The sequence below is a fragment of the Pantherophis guttatus genome, chromosome 4 (assembly GCF_059756535.1).
Source record: "Pantherophis guttatus breed Tessera chromosome 4, ASM5975653v1, whole genome shotgun sequence".
NCBI classification, from domain to species: domain Eukaryota; kingdom Metazoa; phylum Chordata; class Lepidosauria; order Squamata; family Colubridae; genus Pantherophis; species Pantherophis guttatus.
Genome location: NC_142066.1, coordinates 38,994,095 through 39,020,664, shown reverse-complemented (window position 1 = coordinate 39,020,664; position 26,570 = coordinate 38,994,095). Strand labels below are relative to the sequence as shown.

Sequence of the window (26,570 nt, the reverse complement as noted above, 5' to 3'; positions counted from 1 at the left end):
GGTCCGGGAGTTCATGGCCTCCATGACGACCATGGACCTGACTCAAGTTGTACAGGGCCCAACTCACAATGGTGGACACACACTGGACCTGATTTTCATCTCTGGGCAGTGGATTAATGGGGTAGGGGTATATTATCCACTCAACCCCTGTCATGGACCGACTATTTCCTTCTTATGCAGGACTTTCCACCCACCAACACTCACTGCTGGGAGACAGAACTGATTTGTTGGTTCCGCCCCAGGCGCCTGATGAACCCTGATAGGTTGCTGACAGAGCTTGGGACATTTCCCACATCCTTATCCCATGGTTGATGCCTGGGAACGGGCTGCTACCGAGGCACTGGATCGAATCGCCCCATTGCGGCCTCTCTGCTGACGGGGATCCTGGATAGCTCCATGGTTTTGCAAGGAGTTTAGGGAGATGAAGTGTTGGAAGAGATGCCTAGAGGGCAGTTGGAGATCTTCCCGTTCCGAATTTGATCGAACACAGTTAAGAACCCATATTAGGTCTTATCTTGTGGTGATGAAAGCGGTGAAACATGATTATTTCGCTACTCTCATTGTGTCAGCAGAGAATCGCCCAGCAGCCTTGTTTCAGGTGATCCTCTCCCTTCTTAATCAGGGAGCGAGGGAGGACCCCTTGCAGGGTACTGCTGAGGATTTTGTTCAATTCCTGAAAGATAAAATCGCTCAGATCTGGACAGGGTTAGACTCTGATTGGGCAGGGTCAGATGAGGAGATGGGATCAGGTCTTGAAGGTAACATCTGGGTTGACTTTGACCTTGTTTCCTTGGAGGAAGTGGACAGGATTGTGGAAAGATTGAGTGCCACAACGTGTTTGTTGGACCCGTGTCCCTCCTGGCTTGTTGCGGCAGCCAGAGAGGTGACTGGGGACTTGATCCAGGTGATTGTTAATGCTTCGTTGAGGGATGGGGTCTTCCCTGCCATCCTTAAGGAGGTGGTGGTTCGACCCCTCCTCAAGAAGCCTGCTTGGATCCGGCCTCCCTTAACAACTTCCGTCCCGTCTCCAACCTTTGCTTTATAGTGAAGGTTGTTGAATCCATTGTGGCATACCAACTCCCCAATTTCTGGAGGAAACGTACTATCTAGACCCCTACCAATCGCGATTCAGCTGCGGACACAGCACAGAAACGGCATTGGTTGCCCTGGTGAATGATCTCTGGCGGGACAGGGTTTACTCCTCTGCTCTGGTCCTACTTGGCCTCTCAGCAGCTTTCGATACCATCAACCATGGTATCCTACTGCGACGACTCGGGGGGGGGGGTTGGGAGTGGGGGGCACTGTTCTGCAGTCATTCTCCTCCTACCTCTTGGGTCGTTTGCAGTTTGTTTGGGTGGGGGGCAGAGGTCCTCCTCAAGACTCCTCATTTGTGGAGTGCCTCAGGGTTCGGTCCTCTCCCCCTTGCTCTTTAACATCTATATGAAGCTGTTGGGTGAGATCATTTGTAGTTTCGGGGTGAGTTACCATCAGTATGCTGATGACACTCAGCTTTACATCTCCACCCTGGACCAATCCAGAGATACCCTTTCCGTGATATTTAAGTGCCTGGAGGTGGTGGGGGTTTGGATGGATAGGAACAGGCTCAAACTCAACCCCTCCAAGACGGGATGGCTGTGGATGCCAGCATCCCAGGATCTAGCGGCCCCACCACTTTTGATGGGAGGGGAGTTGCTTACTCTCTCTGAAAGGGTTCGCAACCTTGGCGTTCTCTTGGATTCACGGGTGTCTTTAGTAGACCATATGATGGCCGTGTCCAGTGGGGCTTTTGCACAAGTTTGCCTGATGTGCCAGTTGCAACCTTTCTGTCAGGCTTCGATGCTATCTCAAAATAAATGAACTTCCAAACTGCCAATCTTTAAGGAAATTTTGTCTTTATTCAAGTACAGCAACCGGATCCTGGCTCTTTCGCGGTCAATACTGACCTTTGCCCCCCAATCACTCCCTTTCCAATCCCCAATTCTCTGCTTCTCTTTGGCTATCTTCCAAGTCACTCTCCTGATTCCTTTTCCCGTCAGTTCACAGGAATGCTTCCCCCCCTCATCTCCAAGGAGACCAAATCTTCAAAGGGATTTAGCAGGCAAAAGTTCAGGCTTCATCCTCCCTTTTCTATGTCAGTGCTGAGACGCTGACACTTACCTAGACAGGGATACCCTCCACACAGTTACTCAGGCTCTCGTTATCTCTCATCTGGACTACTGCAATGCCCTCTACATGGGGCTGCCCTTGGGGTGCACCCGGAGGCTCCAACTGGTCCAGAATGCGGCCGTGTGGGTTATTATGGGAGCGTCCCGATACTCCTGGGTTAGACCTCTCTTGCGTGAGCTGCACTGGTTGCCGGTGGTCCTTTGGATCTGTTTCAAGGTGCTAGTTCTCACCTATAAGGCCCTTCATGGCATGGGCCTGCGGTACTTGCAGGATCACCTCCTACTGGCCTCCCACTGCCCAGTGCGCTCACATAGGGCTGCCCTCCTCTGGGTGCTGTCAGCCAGACTATGTCGGCTGACGGCGCCCAGGATGAGGACGTTCTCTATGGCTGCACTGACCCTCTGGAACGAGTTACCCACCGGGCTCCGGACAGCCCCTGATCTCCGTTCCTTCCGCAAAGACCTGAAGACATGGCTTTTTAAGCAAATTGTCTGATTCTGTTTTGGTGAGTTTTAATTAATTGTGGGATTTTAATTGAATCTTTTAATCTTATTTATTATTGCTGTTTTATTGCGATTTTATTGTTGTGAGCTGCCCCGAGTCCTTCATGAGAAGGGCAGCATATAAATTTTAATAAAATAAATAAAATACCAAAAGCACAACTGATCATCAGAGGGAGCTCCAGTGACTAAAGCAGGTGAAGTGCAGAAGGGGTAAGAAAAGGCAGCAGCTGTTCCAGGTAGCACTTTTGAGCTCCACACATCACATTCTCAGCCGCCAAACACATCACATTTTCAGGCGGTGATTGGCAGCAATGTGCTTTGGTGACCCCCAAAGATTTGAAGACCTCTCAAATGCAGCATTTGGAGGCTGAAAACATGACACACAGAGCCCAAAAACACAAGCCATTGTTGGTGACAACCTCTGCAGCCAGGAAGAGGATATGCGGAGACCAAAGGGTGGAGGCTGACAGGTGGGTGGAGTTACATTCAGAGTATAAGACACACCCAAATTTTATGCCCCTTTTAGGAGGGAAAAAAGTGTGTCTTATACTCTGAAAAATATGACATATCTCCAGCTTCGTATCATCTCTATCTGTCTTTAACTATTGATATATATTTCTCCAAAAAGACAACCCACCTTGAAAAAAAGCCCTATCATGTTTTTGAGAGCATGTATTCAAATTAAGCCCACTCATAAAATTAGCTCTAATTAAGACCCTGCCCACCACAGGCTGCAGGGGGTGGGGTGAGGCATACATGTAAAAAATAAGCTAGGGTGGGAGGGTGAAGCTGCCCTACTTATCAGGCCTCACACACCCCAACACCTGCCTCACTGCCTTCTGTGGCCGCTTCTTCTGCAGACACTTACCGCCACTCGCATGCATTGCCCTGGCCTCCATTCCACCTCCAGATGTCTGCTGGAAGGCATCTGCAGGCAATCTATTATTGGCTGCAGAAGGCTTTCTGGAAGGCATCTGCATTTGATAACAGAGCTCTGGATTGATTGCTGACACCACTGCAAGGTGAGTCAAAAATTAGAAGCCTCTAAAAAGAAGGCCCAGATGTTTTTTGGAGGGTCAAAAGAAAATAAGACCGAGCCTTCCTTTTGGAGAAACACGGTATAATATACGCGTGTGTGTGTGTGTGTGTGTGTGTGTGTACACACGTGTGTGTGTGTGTGTTTAAAAATGTCATTTATGATAGCATTAAAAATCTGTCAATTGGAACCTTATTTTAGATATAATATTATAACATATAATGTGTCTTTTGTCTTTTGAAATTTAGCATGTCATCCTTCTACCATTTCTTCTCTTCTGTTTCCATCTATGAAATGATTCTATTCTTGTGCAACTAATTACAAAAAGTTAAATTTTCATTATGATGGTAACAAAATGTCCTATGAATATCATTGCTTTTTGTACCACAAATTCCTTAGTTAGATTGTACTCAGACACTTATTAAGGTATAATAATGTTTATTAGTGTGGCTAAATGTATTGTATGAACCCAAGAATTATGGTTTTTAAACTATGGTTTATAGCTTAGCATGCTGTGTGAAACCAGCTATTATTACATCATCAACAAAATACTATGAAATAAGATGTGATTTAGTACCATATATGAATTCAGAAATACACTTTTCTCAGTTATCAAGCTGCTGTTGAAATGCATTTGACATTCATTCAAATATTTTTCATTGTCTCCTATTTTTCCAATTCATTCTTCCTTCCAATCTCTCATATGGATCCATTTATTTCTAGCTTACTGTGGTCTATCTTCTTTCCTAGGTCTTTTCCTTTTTTTAACCAGCTTTAATAAACTTTAGTTTAACCAATGGCAGATTATCTCTCTTTTCCCCTGGCAGGTTTGAGCAGAGGTAAACCACTGCTAGAAATTTTTTATCAACAATGGAGCCATTAGTTTCCTGCTTTCCCTAACAAAGAGCCATATGCTGTATAGCTCCACTCATGCCTCTGAACCCTAGTTGTAGCTCATAAGGCCCTTCAATTTTTATTCTAAATTCTGTTTGAATGTGAAAAGGGGTTACAGTGATTTACTATGTGGTATGTTATTATGCTACTTATTGGTAAACATAAATAGCTCAGTGAGGTAGGTGTCACTGCAGGAGATTTCTCTTATGTTACAAAGAACATCACAAAAATAATGATCAATCTCATGGTGGTCACAAAAAGATAACAATACCATATTCCAGGTTAAGATTGTGCTCATCATCAAACCAGTTGTCCAAGTCACATATGCTAAGTAGAAACTCATCTTGCAGCTCATGAGAGTGGCATAGTGGAGTGGCTTGGAAGCAAAGTCGGCTATTCAAGTAGATAGTTCCAGCATTTTATAATGCCTTTCCAAAACAATGCCTACCCAGTTTGAAAATCCAATTTTCTATGTTTTAAAAGGTCTTTAGCTTTTGTCCCCTTAGTTCCTTTCTTTCGTCTAGGATTTTTCTCTCTATGGTTGTTTGCCACTTTAAGAAATAGTTTTAAGAGTCTCTTTTCCTGAATTTTCCTCCTTTTTTTTTTTTTAAAGGTTAGGGTCTAAATAAAAAAAGAATCTTCTCACACAGCTCCGCTCACTGTTCCTCTACACCGTTCCTGCACATTTCTTTGTTCTCTTGTCAGTCCCAGCTTCATGGCAGCCATCATGGCTGCCTGTTCTCCTTGTTGAGGGTGAGAGGGAAGAAGCCCTGGGTCAAGCAGGAGAGTTGCAGCTCTCTATGATATGCAGGGTGCCCCTTTTTTCTTCACCACCCCTACAGGGTGTTTAGCTGCTTTCAGAGCTCTCCAAGAGAGAGAACTACTGGATTAGTAGACTGCATCCAACATATAATTAACTGAAGAAGAAATACCTGCTTCATGTCAAGCTTTCATGTCAGAATATATTGAATGGACTACTATTCCAGCAAAGCTTTAAAATGTTCCTGGCAAATAATAATACAAATTAATAATTTAACAGTTGATGAAGGCATTTAGTATTATTCCTACTTTGGTTCAAACAGCATTGAGGCATATGACATCAGGAAAAGGAAGACTTCAAACAAAATTCACTTTGAGAACGGCTTCAACATCCTACTCTTTCATTGCTCTTTACAGTTAAAAAGTACCCTCTATCTTCACACCACCTCAGAGCTTCCATGAGACATAGAATTTTCACTTCCAGTTTCTTAATCAACCTAAGTGTTTTTCCAATAGGTTTACTTCCAAAATTTGAGGTTATTTTGTGTCATGTATGGTATAAATCTCCCCAACCCATTTTTCAAGGCATCCTTTACTTCACTGTTTCTAAGACTGTAAATAAGAGGATTAATCATGGGACTCAAAGCTGTATAGAAGAGAGAGAAGAATTTCTTTACATGTGTTAATTTCTTGGTTCTCGGGAGAAGATAGACAAACATCAGTGTTCCATAATACAAGCAAACAACTATGAGATGAGAAGAACAGGTGGAGAAAGCTTTTTGCCTTCCAGTAACTGATGGCATTTTCAGGATAGTAACAAGAATGGAAATGTAAGAGGTCACAATGAGAATAAATGGAGGAAGTGTAAGTACATAGGTGAAGGCAAATGAAGATATTTCAGTAATGAAGGTGTCACTGCAAGATATTTCTCTTATGTCACAAAGAACATCACAAAAATAATGATCAATTTCATTGGGGCCACAATAAGATAGCAATAACATATTCCAAGTTAAGGTTATGCTCACAATGAAACCAGTTGTCCAAGATATAACTATTAAGTAGAAACTGAGTTTGACACTCATGAGAGTAGTATAATGAAGTGGCTTGCATATGGCTATGAATCTATCATAACACATCATCCCTAGAATGTAGCATTCTGCACCACCTAGGCAGGCATATATAAAAAACTGTATAAAGCAGGACTCGAAAAGTATGCGATTATCTCCTGTAAACAGAATTGACAACATTTTAGGTATAACTGTTGAACTGCAGCAGGCTTCCATAAAAGCCAGGTTTGCTAAGAAAATGTACATAGGAGTGTGAAGATTTTCATTTGTCATAACCAAAATAATAATAAGGAAATTGCCAGCCATAGATAACATGTAAATCAGTAAGAACACTGTGAAGAGAAGTACTTGCACTTTTGAGACATCTCCAAGTCCCAGCAGTATGAATTCAGAAACAATTGTATGATTTGTCATATTCACTGCATCTAGAGAAAACAAGCCATTTCATCAGTTTCACAGAAAGAATCTAGCCTGGAGATAAAGAATTTAAATGATTGTAACTGAGAAGCTGAATAATTATGACGTTGTTTAAGTAGCAACGAACCATGAAGAAGTATGATATATCAGAAGAACATGTGCAATATTTGGAATTTTGAAGTTCATGTCCTGAGTGTTCTCATAAAAAGCTTATCAGAGTGGGTTGTGTTCAGTTTACACACTATTAACATATCAGAAAGGCAGAGACAAGTTGATTTCCACAAAACCTCTATGCATCCCAACACACAACTGGAAACCATGGCCTGATCATCTCCAGTTTGAAATATAGCAGTGCACTCTACATAGGACATCCTTGAAATTTTGGATGCCCAATGAATGGTGTAATATCTTTGTTCAGCAAACTGAATTATGTTCTAGTTTGCTTCCAGGTCCATTGCAAGACAAATACCCCCCCCCCCGAGTATAACATGCCACTGCTCTGAGATAAAAACAAGATCGGATGGGTGCCCTCCCTCATGAGTCAGTTCCTGAATAATCTGAGTCAGATCCATGGCCGCCATGGATGCCATGAACTCCCGAGCCACCCCCGCCCCCCCGCCCAGGAAAGGCAGGTTGAAGTCCCCCAGCACCATAAGTCTGGGGAGCTCCACCACCAACCCTGACAGGGCATCGAGTAGGCCAGGCAGAGCCGCTGCCATGCAGCTGGGAAATAGGTACTTGATTAGCAGGCCCAACTGACCCTGTGGACACCTCATGAGGAGGGTTTCGCATCTGTCTATCTGCAGAACAGTGACCTCCCGTGTACTAAGGGCTTCCCTTATAACAACCGCCACCCTGCCTCCCCTTCCCTGGGCCCTCGGTTAGTGCAGCACCCAGAAACCTGGTGGAAAAAGTTCAGTCAGAGGGACACCTCCCTATGAGCCCAATCAGGTTTCATAATGCAAGCCAGGTTTACCAGGTTTACCACTGCATTACCACGCAATGTTTTATTTGCATTGTTTATAGTTTTACCATCTACTGTTCCAAGCCTCCCAGAGTAGCCCATGGATGGGCAGCAAATAAATTTAATGAAATAAATGAATAAGTAGTATTAGCATATATGAGTTTAAAAACATACATACATAATTTTATTGAAAGAGTTTTTTAAATGGAAAACAAAACTGATGCAAGCTGATATAAAGTGAGAAAAGGAAAAGAAGAATCAAAGTTAAGGGAAAGCTAAAAGCACAAAAAAATTAAAAAAAACTAGCAAAGAAAGAAAAAAGCTATAATGATGTAGCTTCTGATCTTCTTTACAACAGTTATAACTACAATTATAAATTTAGTTCTTATTCTTTAATTATAACAACTTTCTTTTTTCTAAAATCTATTCTGTCAAACCACCAAAATAGAAACCATAAGTTTATTTTTATTCTTATCATGCAGAACATCTATAAGAGATTTCCAGTCATCAATACATGTACCCGTAGAAGTCTTTTCTATGATCAAAAAAGTAAATTAACCATCTCAGGAATTACATCATCTTCACCATCCATTCCACCACAATTAGTCATACCAAATCCATCCATCTTTGTACATTCAGTAATTTTTCTGAAGTTATCATGCTTAAAAAGTATGTTCTATGACTTTTTTCCCCAAATGTTTGTCAATCACAGAAGAAAAACCTCTGGTTTCAATTGTATTGAATACTCTTTATACTCTGAATCAGTGCATGCATTTGAATCAGTCAACAAACATGATAAAATGTTAGTTGCCAGCTAATGGAGAACTCCAAAAATCAATTGACAAATGATTGTATAGTAAATAGAAAAAGTACACTGACAACCTTGAATAATTAATTACTTTTGCATAGGCAGGGGAAGTCCTTGCAATAAAGCAGTAAGGCAATAAATCCAGACATTGAAGCTGGCATCATTGTCTTCCATTGTCAGCCATTCTGCTGCTTCATCCTCCAATTGAATAAAGTCGAATTATCATAATTCAAAGAATCACTAAGTAAAATAAATGAACACACACACACACACACAGAGAGAGAGAGAGAGAGAGAGAGAGAGAGAGAGAGGGAAAAGGAAGGAGGGAGGGAGGGAGGGAGAGATTACATAAGAAGTAAGATTATACTTTTTTATTTCTTTCTCTTGTAGGATCTGATGAGAGTGATTTCAGCTTTGTACTTCTTACTTCTTATATCTTTATGCATATACATTTGTTTGTTTATTTATTTTACTTAGTAATTATTTGAATTATGATAATTTGGCATTTTCAATTGGAGGATGATGAGAAACACTATCCATTGTCATAGTGCAAATTCTCTCTCTCATTCCCCCCTCTCATTTTGTTTCTCCCTCACCCTATCCCCCTAACAATCTATGCATTTTCTGGATAGATGCTTCTTTGATCCAATTATTATTATTTAAATAATTATTATTTAAATAAGGATACCAAATAATAGATAATTGCATATCTCAACAATAGTAATAATATTCCTGAAAAAATCTTATAAAATAATTTTCTGTATCAATTATTCAAACAGATATATAATGATCAGTTTATTTATAGAATATGTACAGATTAATTATATTATTTGCCTCTTCAAGAAACAGAGGATCACAAAATAATGGCAAACATCTTAAAAATACTGGATCAACAGATTGCACCCCAAGTCTAATTAGTTGAGAAAAAAATATCTGTTTTGCATGAAGTCTTTATATTAGGATATATTGAGTGGAATCTTATTCTTTTTAAAAGTTCTTAGTGAATAATAATGTACATATAGAATTTCCCAATGTCCTAATCATCTTCAGGGGAGAAAGCATGCTCTCAAGTGGAAAAGTCAAGGAAGACTTTTGTATGTGTGTATATATATATATATATATATGTGTGTGTGTGTGTGTGTGTGTGTGTGTGTGTGTGTGTGTGTATGTGTGTATATATATATATATATATATATATATATATATATATATATATATATATATATATATATGTTTTCTGAGGTTTTCACGGGTATTGCACGAAGCCGAGAACACCAGCCTGAAGATGATGAATGAGACTTCGTCGAAACGTTGCCAAGAAACCTCCAATTTTATGCGGGAGTAAACCCGAATAACCAAAGACCTACATATATATATATACATACATACATACATACATATTGTTTACTTAGTATTACATCTTTACTTAGTAATAATTCAGAGAATACTAATACTCAAATCTTTTTTTATTATTATTAATTTGACATTATATCCCTTCATACTTTACTTTTTGTTTCTTTCCTCCATCCACTTATACCACATTTCCCACACCATGTAATATTCCGTATTCTCTCTTTCATTTATCATTTTATTTATAAAGCAGCAAATTTGGTGTGGTTGAGGGAATGGGCAACCTTGTAAAATAAAAGAATTCTGACTTTGGAAGGGTATGATCTCCAGAAGGGCTGGCATACCTACCAGCCCAGGAAAAAGAACAAGAATATATTTTCATAGGCACAAAACAAGGGATACACTAATGCAGACATGGGGAGAAATAAGAAGAAAACCATATACAAAAGTCCCGAGATGGCTCTCCACAATGGAGGCCATGATGTACCCTAACACCCTGGAAATGGGTAAAATGGTTAAATATAAAGAAATCTTAGATGGAGGAGGGAACCTCAAAACAAATGAAGAGCTAAAAGAATAGGGTATTTTTATCGATTGGTGGCCATACGCACAAATAAAATCCAGATATAAAAAGGATAAGGAGGAATTCGGCATAGAAATAGGTGTTAATCGATTTGATAAGATATGGATGCGAACTAATAATAAATTACTAGCCAAATTATATAATTACATGCTTGAATATGATATGGCAGAAGAGATAGTTAAAGACCAAATGATAGCATGGGCAAAAATTTTGGACACGGCATCAATTTAAATGAATGGAATACAATCTGGAACAGTAACTTTAAAATGACTAAAGCAGCAGCATACAAGGAAAATCAATATAAGATGTTATACAGGTGGCATCTAGCCCCTGCCAGGATGGCAAAAATTTATCCCAATATGAGCCCAAATTGTTGGAAATGCGGCCAACATCAAGGCACCTTCTACCACTGTTGGTGGACATGCCCCAAAGCGATAAAATTTTGGAGAAAGATTCAGAAATGGATTTCGGAATTGATAAAAGAAAATATTGACCTAGAACCAGAAACCTTTCTCCTGGGAATACTGAAAAAAGTATACAAAAAAAAAAAAAGAGGTACCTAATTATACATGTAATAACAGCGGCAAGAATAATGTACGCTCAGCACTGGAAAGGGAAAAAGTTACCACCGCAAGAACATGTAATTAGAAAAATACTAGAGTGTGCCAAGATGAATAAGCTAACTCTTGAGATAAATGCAAGACAGAGTATTTTCCATATTGAAAATATGCCACATAGTGAATCACAGTAGCAACTTGGCTACTGTTACTACAAAAAGGAAAGGAATTGCTCTGTAGAGATCTAGCATGTGTATTTAAATATCAAATAACAATATTTCCTTATGGGATAATCTTCCATATTGTATTCTTCTCTGAAACCCATGTAAAAAAAGAGAGATTCATTAAAACAAATATAGAAATATATTTCTTCCTGCGTGAGTCAACCCTAATAGACAAGTATCTTCTGCCACCGATAGCCTCCCACCGGCCAATACGCTCCCACAGAGAGGGACTCCTCTGGTTGCCATCGGCCAAATAATGTCGACTGGTGACACCCGGGGGAGAGCCTTCTTTGTGGGGGCACCTGCCCTCTGGAATGAACTGCCCCCAGAGATTCACATGATCCCTGACCTATGTACCTTTCACCATGCCCTTAAGACTCTTTTGTTTCAACAGGCCGGGCTGGCTTAGAAAATAAATTTTAATTGGGTGTTTGTTGTTTTTAATATGAGGGCCAAATTTTTAATATATTTTAAACTGTTTTTAAATTTTGTGGGTATATGTTGTTTTAATATGGCTGTACACCGCCCTGAGTCCTTTGGGAGAAGGGCGGTATAAAAATTTAATTTAATAATAATAATAGTAGTAGTAGTAATAATAATAATAATAATAATAATAATAATAATAATAATAATAATAATAATAATCTTTCGAATTATTTATTTTATTAGTCATATTTCTATGCTGCCCACTCTCCGAGGACTCTGGGCAGCTTACACCAAAGACAGTATACTAAATAACATATTGCCCCCAACAATCTGGGTCCTCATTTTACCTACCTCAGAAGGATGGAAGGCTGAGTCAACCTTGAGCCGGTGAGATTTGATCCACTGATCTGCTGAACTAGCAATCAGCTGAAGTAGCTGCAGTACTGCACTCTAACCACTGCGCCACCTCGGCTCCTTACTTGTACCTTACTTGTCATTATGATGTGTCATACATAATAAAAATCTCTTGAACCCACTGCTCAAAGCGTCCTTTACTTCCTTGTTTCTAAGACTGTATATGAGTGGGTTAATCATTGGACTCAAAGCTGTATGGAAGAGAGAGAAGAATTTTTTTACACCTGTTGATTTCTTGGTTCTGGGGAGAAGATAGACAAGCATCATTGTTCCATAATATAAACAAACAACTATGAGATGAGAAGAACAGGTGGAGAAAGCTTTTTGTCTTCCAGTAACTGATGACATTCTCAGGATAGCAACAATGATGAAAACATAAGAGGCCAAGATGAGAAAAAATGGGGGCAGGGTAAATATATAGGTAAAAATAAAGGAAAATAGTTCAACGAAGTAGGTGTCACTGCAGGAGATCTCTCTTATGTTAAAAATAGCATCACAAAAATAATGATCAATCTTATTGGGGCCACAAAAAGATAACCATAACATATTCAAAGTCAATGATGTGCTCACCATCAACCCAGCTGCCCAAGACACAGCTGCTAAAATGAAATTCAGCCTGATACTCATGAGAGTAGAATAATGAAGTGGCTTACATATAGCTAAGTATCTATCATAAGACATCATTGCTAAAAGATAGCACTCAGTACCTTCTAGGCAGGCATATATATAAAACTGTATGAAACAGGATTGAAAAAGTATATGGTTATCTCCTGTTAATAGGATTGACAACATTTTAGGTATTATAGCAGAGCTGCAGCAGGCTTACATAAAAGCCAGATTTGCAAGGAAAACATACATGGGAGTGTGGAAGTGTTGGCTTATCACAACCAAAATGATAATGAGGAAATTCCCAACCATAGACAATATGTAAATCACTAAGAAGAGAATTTAGACTGGAAACAAAGAAGGGAAATCAGTATAGCTAAGAAGCTGATCAATTATGACATTGTTTAACTAGCAATGAAGCATGAAGAATTATGATATTTCAGAAGAACATCTGCAATACTTAAATTATTAGGTCATGTCCCAAATGTTCTCATAAAAAGTTTGATCATGTCAGTGTGTTCAGTTGCAAAATATTAATTTATCAGAAAGTTAAGTAGTGAATTTGAATTGCACAAAGTCTCTAACACACACACACACACACACACACACACACACACACACACACACCATGCATAGAATCGTTTCTTACCAAGTTAATCTTTAGCCTTATGAACAATAGATATATTTCCAAAGATAGCACTGGTGTAATATTATCAGTGCACATGGGAGATTGATGAATCTAGAGAAATGTTGCAAAATAAAGAATAATATTGCATATTCATCCTTTGCTTTGCACTGTATTGTTCTCTGTGCTCATTAAGTTAAAATAATATTTCAAAAGTAAGATGAATTTGATGGACCACAACTTTCAGTGTATCACAGAGATATGTATATGTATCTGCGCATGTATGTATGTATGTATGTATGTATGTATGTATGTACAAAACAGAAATTGGAAGACTGTTTGCCACATCCATGTTGGCTATTTTCATTTACCTTTACTCTTTCCAACATTATTATCAATTTCAAAAACAATTATTGGTGACAAAAAAATCCAATATATAAATATAAATTTGTGGATTGAACTGCAGATATGGCTTTAAGAATAAGCATTTTCATAAACTCCTATTATTTTGGAAAGAAGGAGAAAGAGGAGGTGCTTTTGTTGCTGATGCTTACTATTTCAAACATTCAACATATCTTACAATGATTAAAAAAAAAAACATTTGTCAGTTCTTTTTTACTTTTCATGTGTCCCCAGGCTACTCAGAACATTTTGTTTTCTTTGTATCTACAGTATCCTTCCTACCCTCCTTTCTTCATAGACTCTCCTAAAAGGGGAATGGACAGGGAACAATTTGTGGAGTGAGTGTAATCCCAGGTACATTTCTCTGACACTCAGAGTCCTCTAAAATTTTCAGACAAATAATCAAGACAGGGATTTCAGCCTTACCCTTTCCAGTAACATTATTGTAGTATTATATATCACTTCTCTGCTAGAAAGAAAGAAGATAAACTACAAAAAGATTTCCTAACTTTAGTATGAAAAGAACATGACTTACAGGTTGTTATAATGTACAGGTAGTATTTATGACTACAATTGAACTTAAAATTTCTGTTGCCAAGAATGACAGTTGTTAAGTGAGTTTTGCCCAATATTATGATCTTTCTTGCCACAGTTTTTAAGTGACTCTCTACAGTTAATAAGTAATAATACACTTGTTAAGTGAATCTGATTTTCCCATTTCCCATTGAATTTTCTTGTTAGAAGGTTAGAAGGTGGTCACATGACATCTGGACATTGCAACTGTCATAAATACAAACAGTAGCCAAGCATCTGAATTCTGATCCCATGATCATGGGGATGTCAGAAAGGATGCAAATGTGAAAAATAATCGTAAGTATTTTTTTCGGTGCCACTATAATTTTAAACAAGTGCTAAATGAATGGTTGTAAATTGAGGGCTACATGTACTGTATATTCACATCTTTTATTAAAAAATAATGTCTTTCCCCAGAAATAAGGTCTTCAGTTATGATGCTTTCTTTCCAATTTCAAACAATGTTTGTATAAGTAAAGTTCAGAAGATTGATAAAAAACTTGGTAAATAGCACAATACAGTGTATTTTCTAATTCAATCATAAATTTCAATTCTACAAATACCTGCTCCTGTTGCAGAATTTATTTTCTGAAACTTCTAAAATCTAACAAAGGACAAATGTTATCCCTTCTGAAAAGATTTTAACTTACCAGAATGCATTCCTTAGAAAATGATGTCTAGAAATATTCTTTTGAAGCTTCTTTGCTGACCCAACATTACTCTCTAATTTCTTAATAGGAAGCAATTCTGTAGAACTGTAACATTCTCTGTAAAAAGCTTGTTTATGTTGCACCCAAAGGTTGAAATCTGTCCCTTGACATTTGTGATAATTAATCTTGTAATTGGAAATAAATTTGGAGGCATTTATTTAAAGCATATTTATTTATTTATTTATTTATTTATTTATTTATTTATTTATTTGTTTGTTTATTTATTTATTTATTTATTTAATTTAATTTAATTTAATTTAATTTATTTATTTATTTAAATAAATAAATAAAATTTAAAATATTTAAATAAATTAATTATATATTCAAAGAAGTCTCTATTTAACCTGGAACAGCAGATGGAGTAGATAAATAGGAGAGAGAGAGAGAAAGGGAGGGAGGGAGAGGGAGAGAGACAGAGAGAGGGGGGGAGAGAGGGAGAGAGAGAGAGAGAGAATCCATAGATATTGTTTCTTAACTTACAACTATTCATTTACAGAATAACAGAGTTGGAAGGAACATTATAACACAGGGTTGGAGCACCCAAATGTCTGGAGGCAGTCATTCAATTGTTCAATTGTTCTACCTGTCAAGAAAATTTCTCCTTAGTTCTAGGTTGCTTCTCTCCTTGATTAGTTTCCATCCATTGCTTCTTTTCCTGCCTTCAGGTGTTCTGGAAACTAGGTTGACCCTGTCTTTTTTGTGGTAGCCCCTTAGATATTGGAACACTTCTATCACATCACCCTTACTCCTTCTTTTCATTAAACTAGAACATGTCCAATTCTTCATTTTTCATGTTTTAGCCTCCAGTCCCCTAATATCTTTGTGGCTCTTCTCTGCATTCTTTTTAGAATCTTAACATCTTTTTTATATTCTGGGTTCAATATCCCAAGTATGATCTTACCAGGGAATTATATAGTGGTACTAACATTTCACATGATCTTGATTCTGTCCCTCTGTTAATGCAGCCTAGGACTCTAGGCTTTTTTGTCTACTGCAGCTGTAGATCATCACAATATTTGATTTCAGTGTTGGGAAACAGACTAAAATAAGAGAACCATCTGTCAATGAAAATTTAAGATGCCAATTTGACGTGGGCATATATTGGGGATCTCATACCTCTGAACTTAATAAAATGAATAATTTGGATGTGATGCAATGATAGAATTTTATAAAATATTGGTCAGGACAAAGGATATCTAGGACAGGACAGAGAAAAAAAGTTGATATGTAAAGATTAGGTTTAAAAAATCTACTAGAGAGAAAATGTTCTTCCAAAGTTACAGAAGTTTATTTGTCTTCCATACCCAAGTACATTTTCATGCTACCTAAATCAGGAATTGGGACACAGGCATCCACTGGAGCTTACTTTTTCATGAGAATGATGATAGCATCATTGTGATATGGTGACAAAAGCTCAGTCCCTTTTTGCAAAAATGAATGACAACAAAATAGAAGTACAAAAGGGACAAGTTTTGACTTGTTATGCCAAACCATTGCTTATATCCTTCTGTGTCATGGTGAACCCTGTAAATACTCTGGCTTGAGAAATTCTTATGAAACAGGAATCAAAGATTCTTTCCAATCTTTGTTTGGAAAGAAATGGGATCTGAAATGTTTTAATGCATGGTCTTCTATTGCCATTCACTTTAAATATCCCCAAATCTCAAATGAAGGAAAAAAATATGCAGATGAAAATTCACTATTTTACTTATGAATTTCAGGGTCATGATCTCAGACTGTTTTGAGGGCCAAAAATGGGATGTTGGATACCTGCAATTTCCCCACAGTAGATGTAGAGCCCTTTTCTGCTCCGAAGTAGTAGAAACCCAATGTATAAACGCTTCCTGTTTGTTTTCAGATTCTAATTTAAAATAATCTATTTTTTTTCTTTTTTGTGTGTGAGAGTGAGTTCTCTTTCTACTTAACACATAAAACCAATCATTTTTGTTGTTGCAATTTATTTTTGTTCTTGCATATTACTTTTATTTATGTCTTTAATTGTATATGTGTTTTATGAACACCATGATTCCCATTAGTATTCTGATCAGTGACAACACCAAAACAACATATATCTGTGGCAAGGAGAGGCTCAACCTTCCACCTGTTTCTTTAGAAAATACTTTATTTCACAAATGAAGGCAAATATATGGATAATGATGTGAGGTCAAATTTGGGTCAGCCACCAGGACCAGAAATTTACTCTTCTGAGTTTTCAGACTCATGCTGGAGCCTATCTTCAGGGAAATTCTCTCTACTTTCATGTGATATCACTGGTTTTATTGAAACAATCCATTATTTTCCTTCTATCGTTTTTTCTACATTTCTATTCTATTCCTACACTTGTTGAGAACTTTGATTTGATTCTTCTCCTGAGCCTGTTGCCCCAATTGCCATACCTTCTTCTTATAGTCCAGGACTTTTTCCTGACAGAGATTTGAGAAGCTCCTTCTTTGGTTTCTAACTTCATCTCATCCAAAAGTTCTTCAGAACACCAAATCCATTCCTTACATTGATTACATTTTCTGATCATATATTCTCAAAGATATTTCCTCATGGCCCACCTGTTTTTCAAGTTACTCTAGTGCAGTGGTTCTCAACCTGTGGGTCGGGACCCCTTTGGGGGGTCGAACGACCCTTTCACAGGGGTCGCCTAAGACCATCGGAAAATACATATTTTCAATGGTTTTAGGAATAATTTTATGGTTGGGGGTCACCACAACATGAGGAACTGTATTAAAGGGTCGCAGCATTAGGAAGGTTGAGAACCGCTGCTCTAGTGTATTTGAAGTCAACCAGCAGAGATTTGCAACTCGAAATATGCTGATCAGGACACTTGTGTTCTTGGAGGAAGAGCTTATTAAAGAAATTGAGAACATTTGAGAAATTGAGGAAATTTGAGGTAAATATCCAGAAGTTTTATAAGCTGCTTATCAAGCCTAAAACAACTTTTATGCTTTTGGTGGAATTTAATTTCCAGCTTTCCACTAGAAGAGGGCAGATGAGTTTCCTAACAAAATAATTAAAACACAGTAAAATTAAAATATAATTATAAGCAAAACTATAAAATAAATACAACCACAACACTGAAAAGGTAATTTAATAAGAACTATATGTTTATATGACTACTAATATTATTGTAAAGTGACGGAAGATGTATGGAACCAGTGATGTCATATCTATGTCCAATGTTGTTTTTTTTTAATTTTGTATTATTAATAAAAAAAAACTTTTTATAAAAAAAAGAAAAAAAGAAAAGGTAATTTAAAATGTTACAATTTTATTTGTCCCTAAATATGCAAGGGCATATAATTCTTTTCTAATTCAATTGAGCATTTGAATACAAAGACTAGGTACAACTGAGATCTGACAAAATGAGGATGCATCTCTTAATTGTCACAAGCTTCTTGAGGAAAAATAGTATAAGGTTATAAATTCCATAATACATTATTGATATTAAGGAAATGTTTTCCTTTTATGTTCTCTTTTTATTAGCACATTTTTTAAAAAAATTGTGAATCTGGGAATTGTGCCAAATCTTCAGTTGAATATATGATCTGTCTTTTAAAATCTGTTAAGAATTAATGGTAGTTTTCTTAAATTGCAATCAAATTATTCATTATATTCTAGTAATTAGATGTCCCCTTTGCCTGTGTTATTCAAAAACCCCTCTGATTGAGACAGATTTGTAGTCACAGACTTCTTTTTCTACTTTGGTGCTTTTGACTCAATTTTGACTGCTGCAAATACCTGTAGAAGTCCCTGCAGTTTTCTTGGTAAGATTTTGGAACTGGTTTGCCATCTCCTGATGAAGTGAAAGACAGTCCTCCAGTTGGCTTCATGCCTAAAGCAGGATTAGAAATTATGGATATAGTCTCAATATTTCATAGCATAGCATAGCATAGCATAGCATAGCATAGCATAGCATAGCATAGCATAGCATAGCATAGCATAGCATAGCATAACATGAGACATAAAGAGAGACAGAGACTATGAAGTGCAAATGCAAATAAATAAATTTAAACATCTCCTTGAATTTAGGATTTCAACACCCACTCTCATATATTAGTTCTATCAGTCTCATTTGCAAATTCAAATTCAAATCAAATTATTTGTTGTGTCTCAGAATGAACTTTATTTGGTCTAATGGTTAAGGCATCATTCTAGAAACTGGGAGACTGTAGATTCTGGAACCACCTTAGGCATAAAAGGCAGCTGAGTGAGTTTTAGCCAGTCACATTTTTTCAGCCCAGCCCATCTTACAGGTTATTGTTGGTAGTAAAAGAGGAAAAAGGAGTATTGGGTATCTTCTCCACCTTATGTTATTTATAAAAATATGAACGATGAGATACAAATTAATAAAATAATATAGAAGAGCAATGGAGCAATGATGCACTGCTGGAATATATGTCATTCATGAACAATTTTTGTTCTACATTTTTTCCATAGAAAATCAGAGTGGTTAGCCAAGAACAAAAGGTCATTTAAGCAGGAAAAAAAATAACCATGGGCCTGAGAGGGGGCCGTGGAACAACTATCACCAGATAAGTATTCAAACTGTGGGACTTCATAGTAAAATATAAGTGATTGCAGAAAATGCCATTTGAGGAAAGGAAGTACGTTCAATATGTGTTGCACAAGCTATAGAAAATATTATATATGACTCTTATTTATATGTCTTTGTAAAAATCTTTGTAAAGATCCATTACTAGTTATAACAGTTAACTGGGACCCTAATTCTTAGATATTCTTACTGCCTTCTGAGGATAAATATAAATGTAGCAAAGTGTAGTTAAGGTTGGCCAAATGAAAGACATGTGCAAGCTAGGGAAGAACATCTGAAGGTGTGTGTAATGTTCTAAATGTACAAAAGTTATAGTGTTGCAGAAAGTGAACTCTGGGTGTGTTTTTCCAAGTGTAGTAAGTGAGGTTGAATGTGTATAGTTTTAGAAGAGCTGTGTGTGTGTGTGTGTGTGTGTGTGTGTGTACACATACAGTATATATAGTAGATAATATATCTTTTTGTGTGCCTAAACAACTATACTATGTAATATGTATGTACACATATGGCATATATACATATAATTAAATAGAATATTTTGGATGTTCAGTAGTGGTAAATAAATAGATAGGGAAATTGTATCTTGTTGAGACCTTTGAGGTGAGGAGAGGACAGGTACCATAACCCTAACCCTTGACATGAGTGATGTCAAGTTGGCCATGCCCACTCAATCACATGATCACCCAGCTACGCCCACCCAGTCACATGATCACCAAGCCATGGCCACCAAGCCACGCCCACAGAACTGGTAGTAAAAAAATTTGAAACCCACCCCGGCTATTTGGCATATTGCAATAGTCAAGATTGATTATGTTTAAAGGCATGAGCCAAATTTGACCAGTTCAAGAGTGGTCATTCTTGGTGCTCTAACTGTAATGTGAAGATTGAACCTGGCAAGGTAGAAAGCCAAACTAGAAAGAATATTTACATAAACATATTTCAGCTGCTTCCCAAAGCCATTAAAAACCTTGCCAAATATCTGATAATGTTTTTGAAAAGCTTCTTATGCATGTGATGCATGGACTGTATTTATGTACTTAAGGCTTTTGTATTTTTTTATATGAAGCAAAATTAGTATTCAGGTTTATGAATTCTAAATAGTGACTTTCAAGTCTTTGAATTCCTTTATTAGAATAAAATCTTAGGGACAACAGAGCAGGTAGTAATATTTATAAATAAAGATGATATTGCTACAGGTTCATTCTTTGTTTTGCACCATATCATTTCCCATGCTTACTAAATTAAAATAATGTTTTCAAATGTCTGATGGGTCTTATGAACCACAGCTTTTAGTGAATTACAGAGATGGAATTTATTCTCCAGCACTACATATAAGAAGTAGAAAATGAAACACTGTTTACCACATCCAGTGTTGGCTATTTTCATTTACCTGCACTTTTTCCAACATTGTTATCAATTTCAAAAACAATTCTTAATGACAAAAAAAAAAATCCAATATGTAAATATAAATGTTTTGGTTGAACTGCAGTTCAAAGTTATGGCTTTAGGAATAAGCATTTTCATAATCTTATAATACTTTGCATTTTTTTATCCTTTGAGAAATGGTTCAAGAATAAAGTTGCTATTCTGTAACTATGAATACCTAACAGAATTTCTTTTCTGAAACTACTGAAGTCTGAACAGGATAAACATACAAATCTCAAAGTACTTTAACTCACAATAATACTTTCCTTAGAAAATGACATCTAGAAATATTCCTTAAAAGCTTCTTTGCTCAATCAAAATTCACTGCTTTATTTTCCTACTGGTAATAGAGCAGTTCTGTATTACTGTATCATTCTATGTAAAAATCATGTTTATAATGTGCCCTAAAATAGAAAAATGTCCCTTGATATTTGTGATAATTAATCTTGTAATCTTTGGAGATAAATTTGGAGACATTTATTTATTAAATAAATTAATTGGATATATAATGAGTAATCTATCGTATTCACTTGGAAACAGAATGGATGAACAGATAAATAGGAGAAAGAGAGTGGTGTATGTGTTTACAATTCATAGATACTGTTTCTCAGGGTCCAATCTGGCCTCATCTGGATTCAGAGAAATAATCACTGCACTTCAGAGTATTGTTACTATTGTTATTTGGTAATGTATGAAATAATATATAATCCTAGGAATACAAAATGAAAAAAATATACAAGGAAATTCTTTCCCCTCTAGCATGATAAATCTTGGTGGAAAAAATAATGAATTAGCTGGACCACTTGTAACAAAATGAAATTCAGCAGACAGAAAATTAAGGTTCTACTCTTTAGCAAGAAAAACCAAATATATAGGTGCAGATTGGATAAAATTTACCTCCATGCCAATAACTATGAGAGGGATCTTGGAGTCTTAGTGGACAATCATTTAAATATGAGCCTGCAATGTGTGGCAGTAGCTAATAAAGCCAATACAAGCCTAAACTGCATTAACAGAGGGATAGAATCAAAATCACATGAAGTGTTAGTGCCACTTTATAATGCCTGGGTTGTCAGGCCTGGAGGACTTTTTTTTTTTTTTTTGGATTCTTCAGGGCTGCCACATTTACTGCTGTGGGAAACTCGGAGATGGGATTGTATGGAGTTACAGGGTTATATAGTCATAATAACATGCCTTTCTCAGAGAATCAAGGACATTCGGCCTGCACCTGGAGTGGCGTGACTTGGAGGCATCTCCAGTTGGGATGGTGCAGTGATTGGGCCATGTGATGGACATGTGGGTGCAAGGGGAGGGACTTGAACTTTCTTTTGGGTGGGGAAAACCTGGAAGCTTTCAGATTTGGGTTTTCCCAGATGTGCCAATATGACATCTCTAATAAAATGGAACTTTGAGGAACTACTGGCCTCAGAGTCTTCTTTCGTTTGGGATGTTACTTGGAACACTGACATTGGTAAGACCACAGTTGGAATACTGAATCCAGTTTTGGTTACCACATTGTAAAAAAAGATGATGAGAATTTGGAGAGAGTGCAGAAAAGAGCAACAAAAAGTATTAAGGGCCTGAAAGCTAAAACATATAGAAAATGTTTATAGCCACCCTGAGTCTTCGGAGAGGGACGGCATATAAATTGAATTAATTAAATTAATTAATTTAAATTAAATGGTGGCAGGAATTGGGTATATATATTCTAATGAAAAGAAGGACTAGGGGCAGAGGAGGGCTGCTGCCAGTTCAGACTGGTTCACCTGAATGGTTGTTTCAATTCTGCATGTTTCAGAGAACTGGCAAATCAGACCACTGCCTGGCCCCAGCCCTGCCCATCTTTCAGGCCATTTTTGAGCTGTTTTCAGGCTGTTTTTCTGCACAAAATCTGTCCAAAAAACGGCTTGAAAATGACCTAAAAACCAGCCTGAAAATGGCCCAAATACCCCAAAAACAGACTGTTTTTGGGCCATTTTCAGGCTGTTTTTCTGGCCAAAATCAGCCCGAAAATGGCTTCAAAATGCCCCATAAATGCCCCCAAACCAGGCCATTTCCAGGCCATTTTTGGGCCATTTTCAGGCTGTTTTGGCCCAAAAAATGGTCAGAAAATGGCCCCAAAACACTCAAAAACAGGCTATTTTCAGGCTGTTTTTCCAGCCAAAAGTGCCTCAAAAATGGTCTGAAAACAGCCCAAAATGCCCCCCCCCAAAAAACAGGCCATTTTCAGGCCATTTTTCAGGCTGTTTTCAGGCCATTTTCCCGGCCAAAATCAGCCTGAAAAGCAGTCCCAAAAACGGCCTGAAAATGGCCCAAAAAAGGCCCCCAAAAGCCCTAAAAATGCTGGCTGTGAGAGGAAGAGAAGCTGGGTGAGCCAGACCCAGACATGTCTGCTTCTGTTCTGTCCCATCACAGAAGCAGCAACCTCACACTCATCCCATCTCTACTAGCTCCCTTCTTTTCATGGGATCACTCCACCCAATGGAGACAGAGAGGGAGAAGATGTGCTCTCCTGTTTCTGTTTGGCACTCTCCCCTCAATGCTAGCAGCTACCACTGCCCCCTTCTCCCTATCTGTTTCTGCTGCTGGGCAATCCTGTGAGAAGAAGGGGACTAGCAGAGAGAGGAGAGTGCAAGTTTGCTGCTTCTGGGATGCAGGGACACGGGAAGCATCTGCGTCCAGGTTACCCAGCTTTTCTTCCTCTCAGCCAGCTTTCCCAGTCTAGCTTGAGCCTCTCTCTCTCTCTCTCTCTCTCTCTCACACACACACACACACACACACACACACACACACAGAGAGAGAGAGAGAGAGAGAGGGAGGGAGGGAGGGAGGGAGGGAGGGAGGGAGGTTGGGTCTTTCTTTTCTCTCACCCCACCCCCTTTGTGAAGTCCTTTTAAAAATCATCATGATTCCCTGCATGGATCTAATAATGACAACTTTGGCTTCATCACAAGGCAACCCAGGCAACTCTGATCCACCTTATCGATGTGGTGAAGATGGATTAGTTTATCATGGATATCAGAGATTTGTAATTTTTCTTCATTTGGCTTTACTGCTACAGTTCCAGTTTACCATTGTTGTCAGTGTAATATTCTGGTCTCTTGGCGTCCAGGCCAGATTTCAGTTTAATTAATTCCTGATACTAGGGCAGCTGTGTTTGGAGTTCAAAAAGGATAGTACTTATGCCTTAGTGACAATGTAATAGGTCTGGAACCATCTTTCAGAATACTTTATTTTTATACTTTAAAAATATTTATTTTTATACTTTTTATAAATACTTTATAAATATATATATATATATTTTGCAAATCAGTATATCATTAAATGTGTAAAGAATGGAAGATTCTACCTTTTCTTAAAATTTCCTAAAATTCTTTTATGCATTTTCTTTTTGGGTCTCAGTTTGTTTTCTCAGTTATGGGTCTAATCATTCTAAATTTCTCTCTCACTAAGCATATGTATCTACATCTACATCTATTTATCAGAGGTGGATTTCAGCAGGTTCTGACCAGTTCTGGAGAACCGGTAGCAGAAATTTTGAGTAGTTTTGAGAACTGGTAAATACCTCCATTTATTGGCCCTGCCTCCATCTATTCTCTGCCTCCCGAGTCCCAGCTGATCGGGGGGAAATGGGGATTTTGCAGTAACCTTCCCATGGAGTGTGGTGGTAATGGAGATTTAACAGTATCCTTGCCCTGTCATGCCCATCAAGCCATGCCCACCAAGCCATGCCACGCCCACCAAGCCACACCCACGGAACTGGTAGTAAAAAAAATTGAAACCCACCACTGATCTATCTATCTGTATCTATATCTATCTATATGTAGATATCATCTATATCTACAGTATCTGTATCTATACATAAGATCATTTCCAATTCAGCTTTGTTTTAGAGAGTTACATTGATTTATTATAGTAAAAACTTATGTCATGGGTTTCATGGGCCAAATCTATTTTGCGTCCTCGGCTATAAAACATCTGTTATTTTTTAAGATACCAGGAAACTCTTTGTGTTTTATACATATACTTGTTAACTTGCCACACATCATATGATTAATCCAGAAATTCCTTCTAAGACACTCTGCTTTTTAATAGATTAAAGAGCATATAACAGAATTGTCATGGGATTTTTTTATCATGCTATGTAGCATATAAATAACCATTTAATGGAGACATTCACATTATTGTAGAACTGTTCAGAAAGCAGTCAGGGAGAGAAAAGAAGAAAAAGAGAAATTATGATAAGCGTTGTGTCAGAACTCTTCGTGAATGTAATTTAGTGGGCATATTTTTTAGGATAGCTATAGAACATTAACAATTTTAAACAAGATGTACCAATCACAGATCTCCTTATGGAAATAGAGAACATAGACTTGTTATGAATTGAACCTTTACCACATCTTCAAATACTATTTCATCAATAAGGTAAATAAAACATTTTTAATCAAGTTTTTGAGGCTCTGCTGCAGGAAAATTATTTGCTTTAATGCACAGATAATTTCTTTAAGCATTTTTTTCTTACTTTCTCAAAAATACAGCAACAAAAATAATTACTGAATCAGACCAAAGGCCTACAGTATATAATCTATTTTCCATTTTTAGTAGCTGTTCCTGGGAAGTTTAGCAGAAGTTCCTTGAAGAAAATCCTCCCAGAAGAAAATCCTCCCAGATAAGAAACTAGTCAGAGACAGATGTAGGAGATGACCAGGCTGAGCCCGAGGGAGAAATCAAATACATCATCAGTCATGAGCCCCTTCTCATCCACAAGAGATCTAAATCCAGACCACTTTGAATTCCTTCTACTTTTATCTCCCACTAATTTTCCTTGGTCATTAGTAGTTCAGATTCTTGTAGAGAGTTTAAGCTTGCAATAAATCTTTAAACAGTAGAACCTCTGATCACATCCATAATTCGTTCCATAACTTTGGTCAGAAACCAATTTGTTTGTGACCTGAACCTAATTTTGGAAATTTGGCGCTTACAAAAAATATGGTGTAATTAAAATGTCGGGGACAAGTAGTAAATCAGAATAATATGAAGAGAAAGAAGGGGAAATTGTAAATAACAAAGAAGATCACTATGCAATAGCTGTAAAGAGAGCGTGTTTATAAATGTTGTATGTCTTGTATTGTTATATTGTGTTATAAAAATAATAAAAAAAAATTAAAAAGCAAAAAATATGGTATAGAAGTGGAAATCAGCTGCAAAGAAAAAAATTGTGAATTTTTTGGTCAGAACACTATTTGGTTGTGGTCAGAAGTATTTGTGACCAGAGGTTTTACTGTACCCATTTGAACAGTCTAGATCTACAAATTTTCCTGGTGATTGACAAAAGGCTTGCTTCTGAAAATGGATGTTCAGTTTAACTTTCATGGTTAGTAGCAATTGAATAAAAAGAATGACATCTTTTATATGATAATTTAGAAGCAACAGAGATTTCGACATTATAACCTTCCTAAAAAATGTTAAATATTTTGTATTAATTTTTCTTAAGATTCATCTA

At 37.4% G+C, this 26,570-nt stretch overlaps 1 protein-coding gene and 1 pseudogene across 1 annotated transcript; both read right to left on the bottom strand.

Annotated features, from left to right (window-relative positions):
- Positions 1 to 5,876: 5,876 nt before the first annotated feature.
- Positions 5,877 to 6,839, bottom strand: LOC148114038 (olfactory receptor 10A3-like). The gene has a single exon (XM_087893652.1). The coding sequence runs from the start codon at positions 6,837 to 6,839 to the stop codon at positions 5,877 to 5,879; it is 963 nt and encodes a 320-aa protein (XP_087749778.1).
- A 5,401-nt stretch (positions 6,840 to 12,240) lies between these two features.
- LOC148114037 (olfactory receptor 10A7-like) lies at positions 12,241 to 15,034 on the bottom strand (annotated as a pseudogene).
- Between the last annotated feature and the right edge of the window lie 11,536 nt (positions 15,035 to 26,570).

What these genes read in the sequence shown, in the direction of transcription:
- LOC148114038 (XM_087893652.1), bottom strand. Translation starts at nt 6,839, where the DNA reads ATGACAAATCATACAATTGTTTCTGAATTCATACTGCTGGGACTTGGA.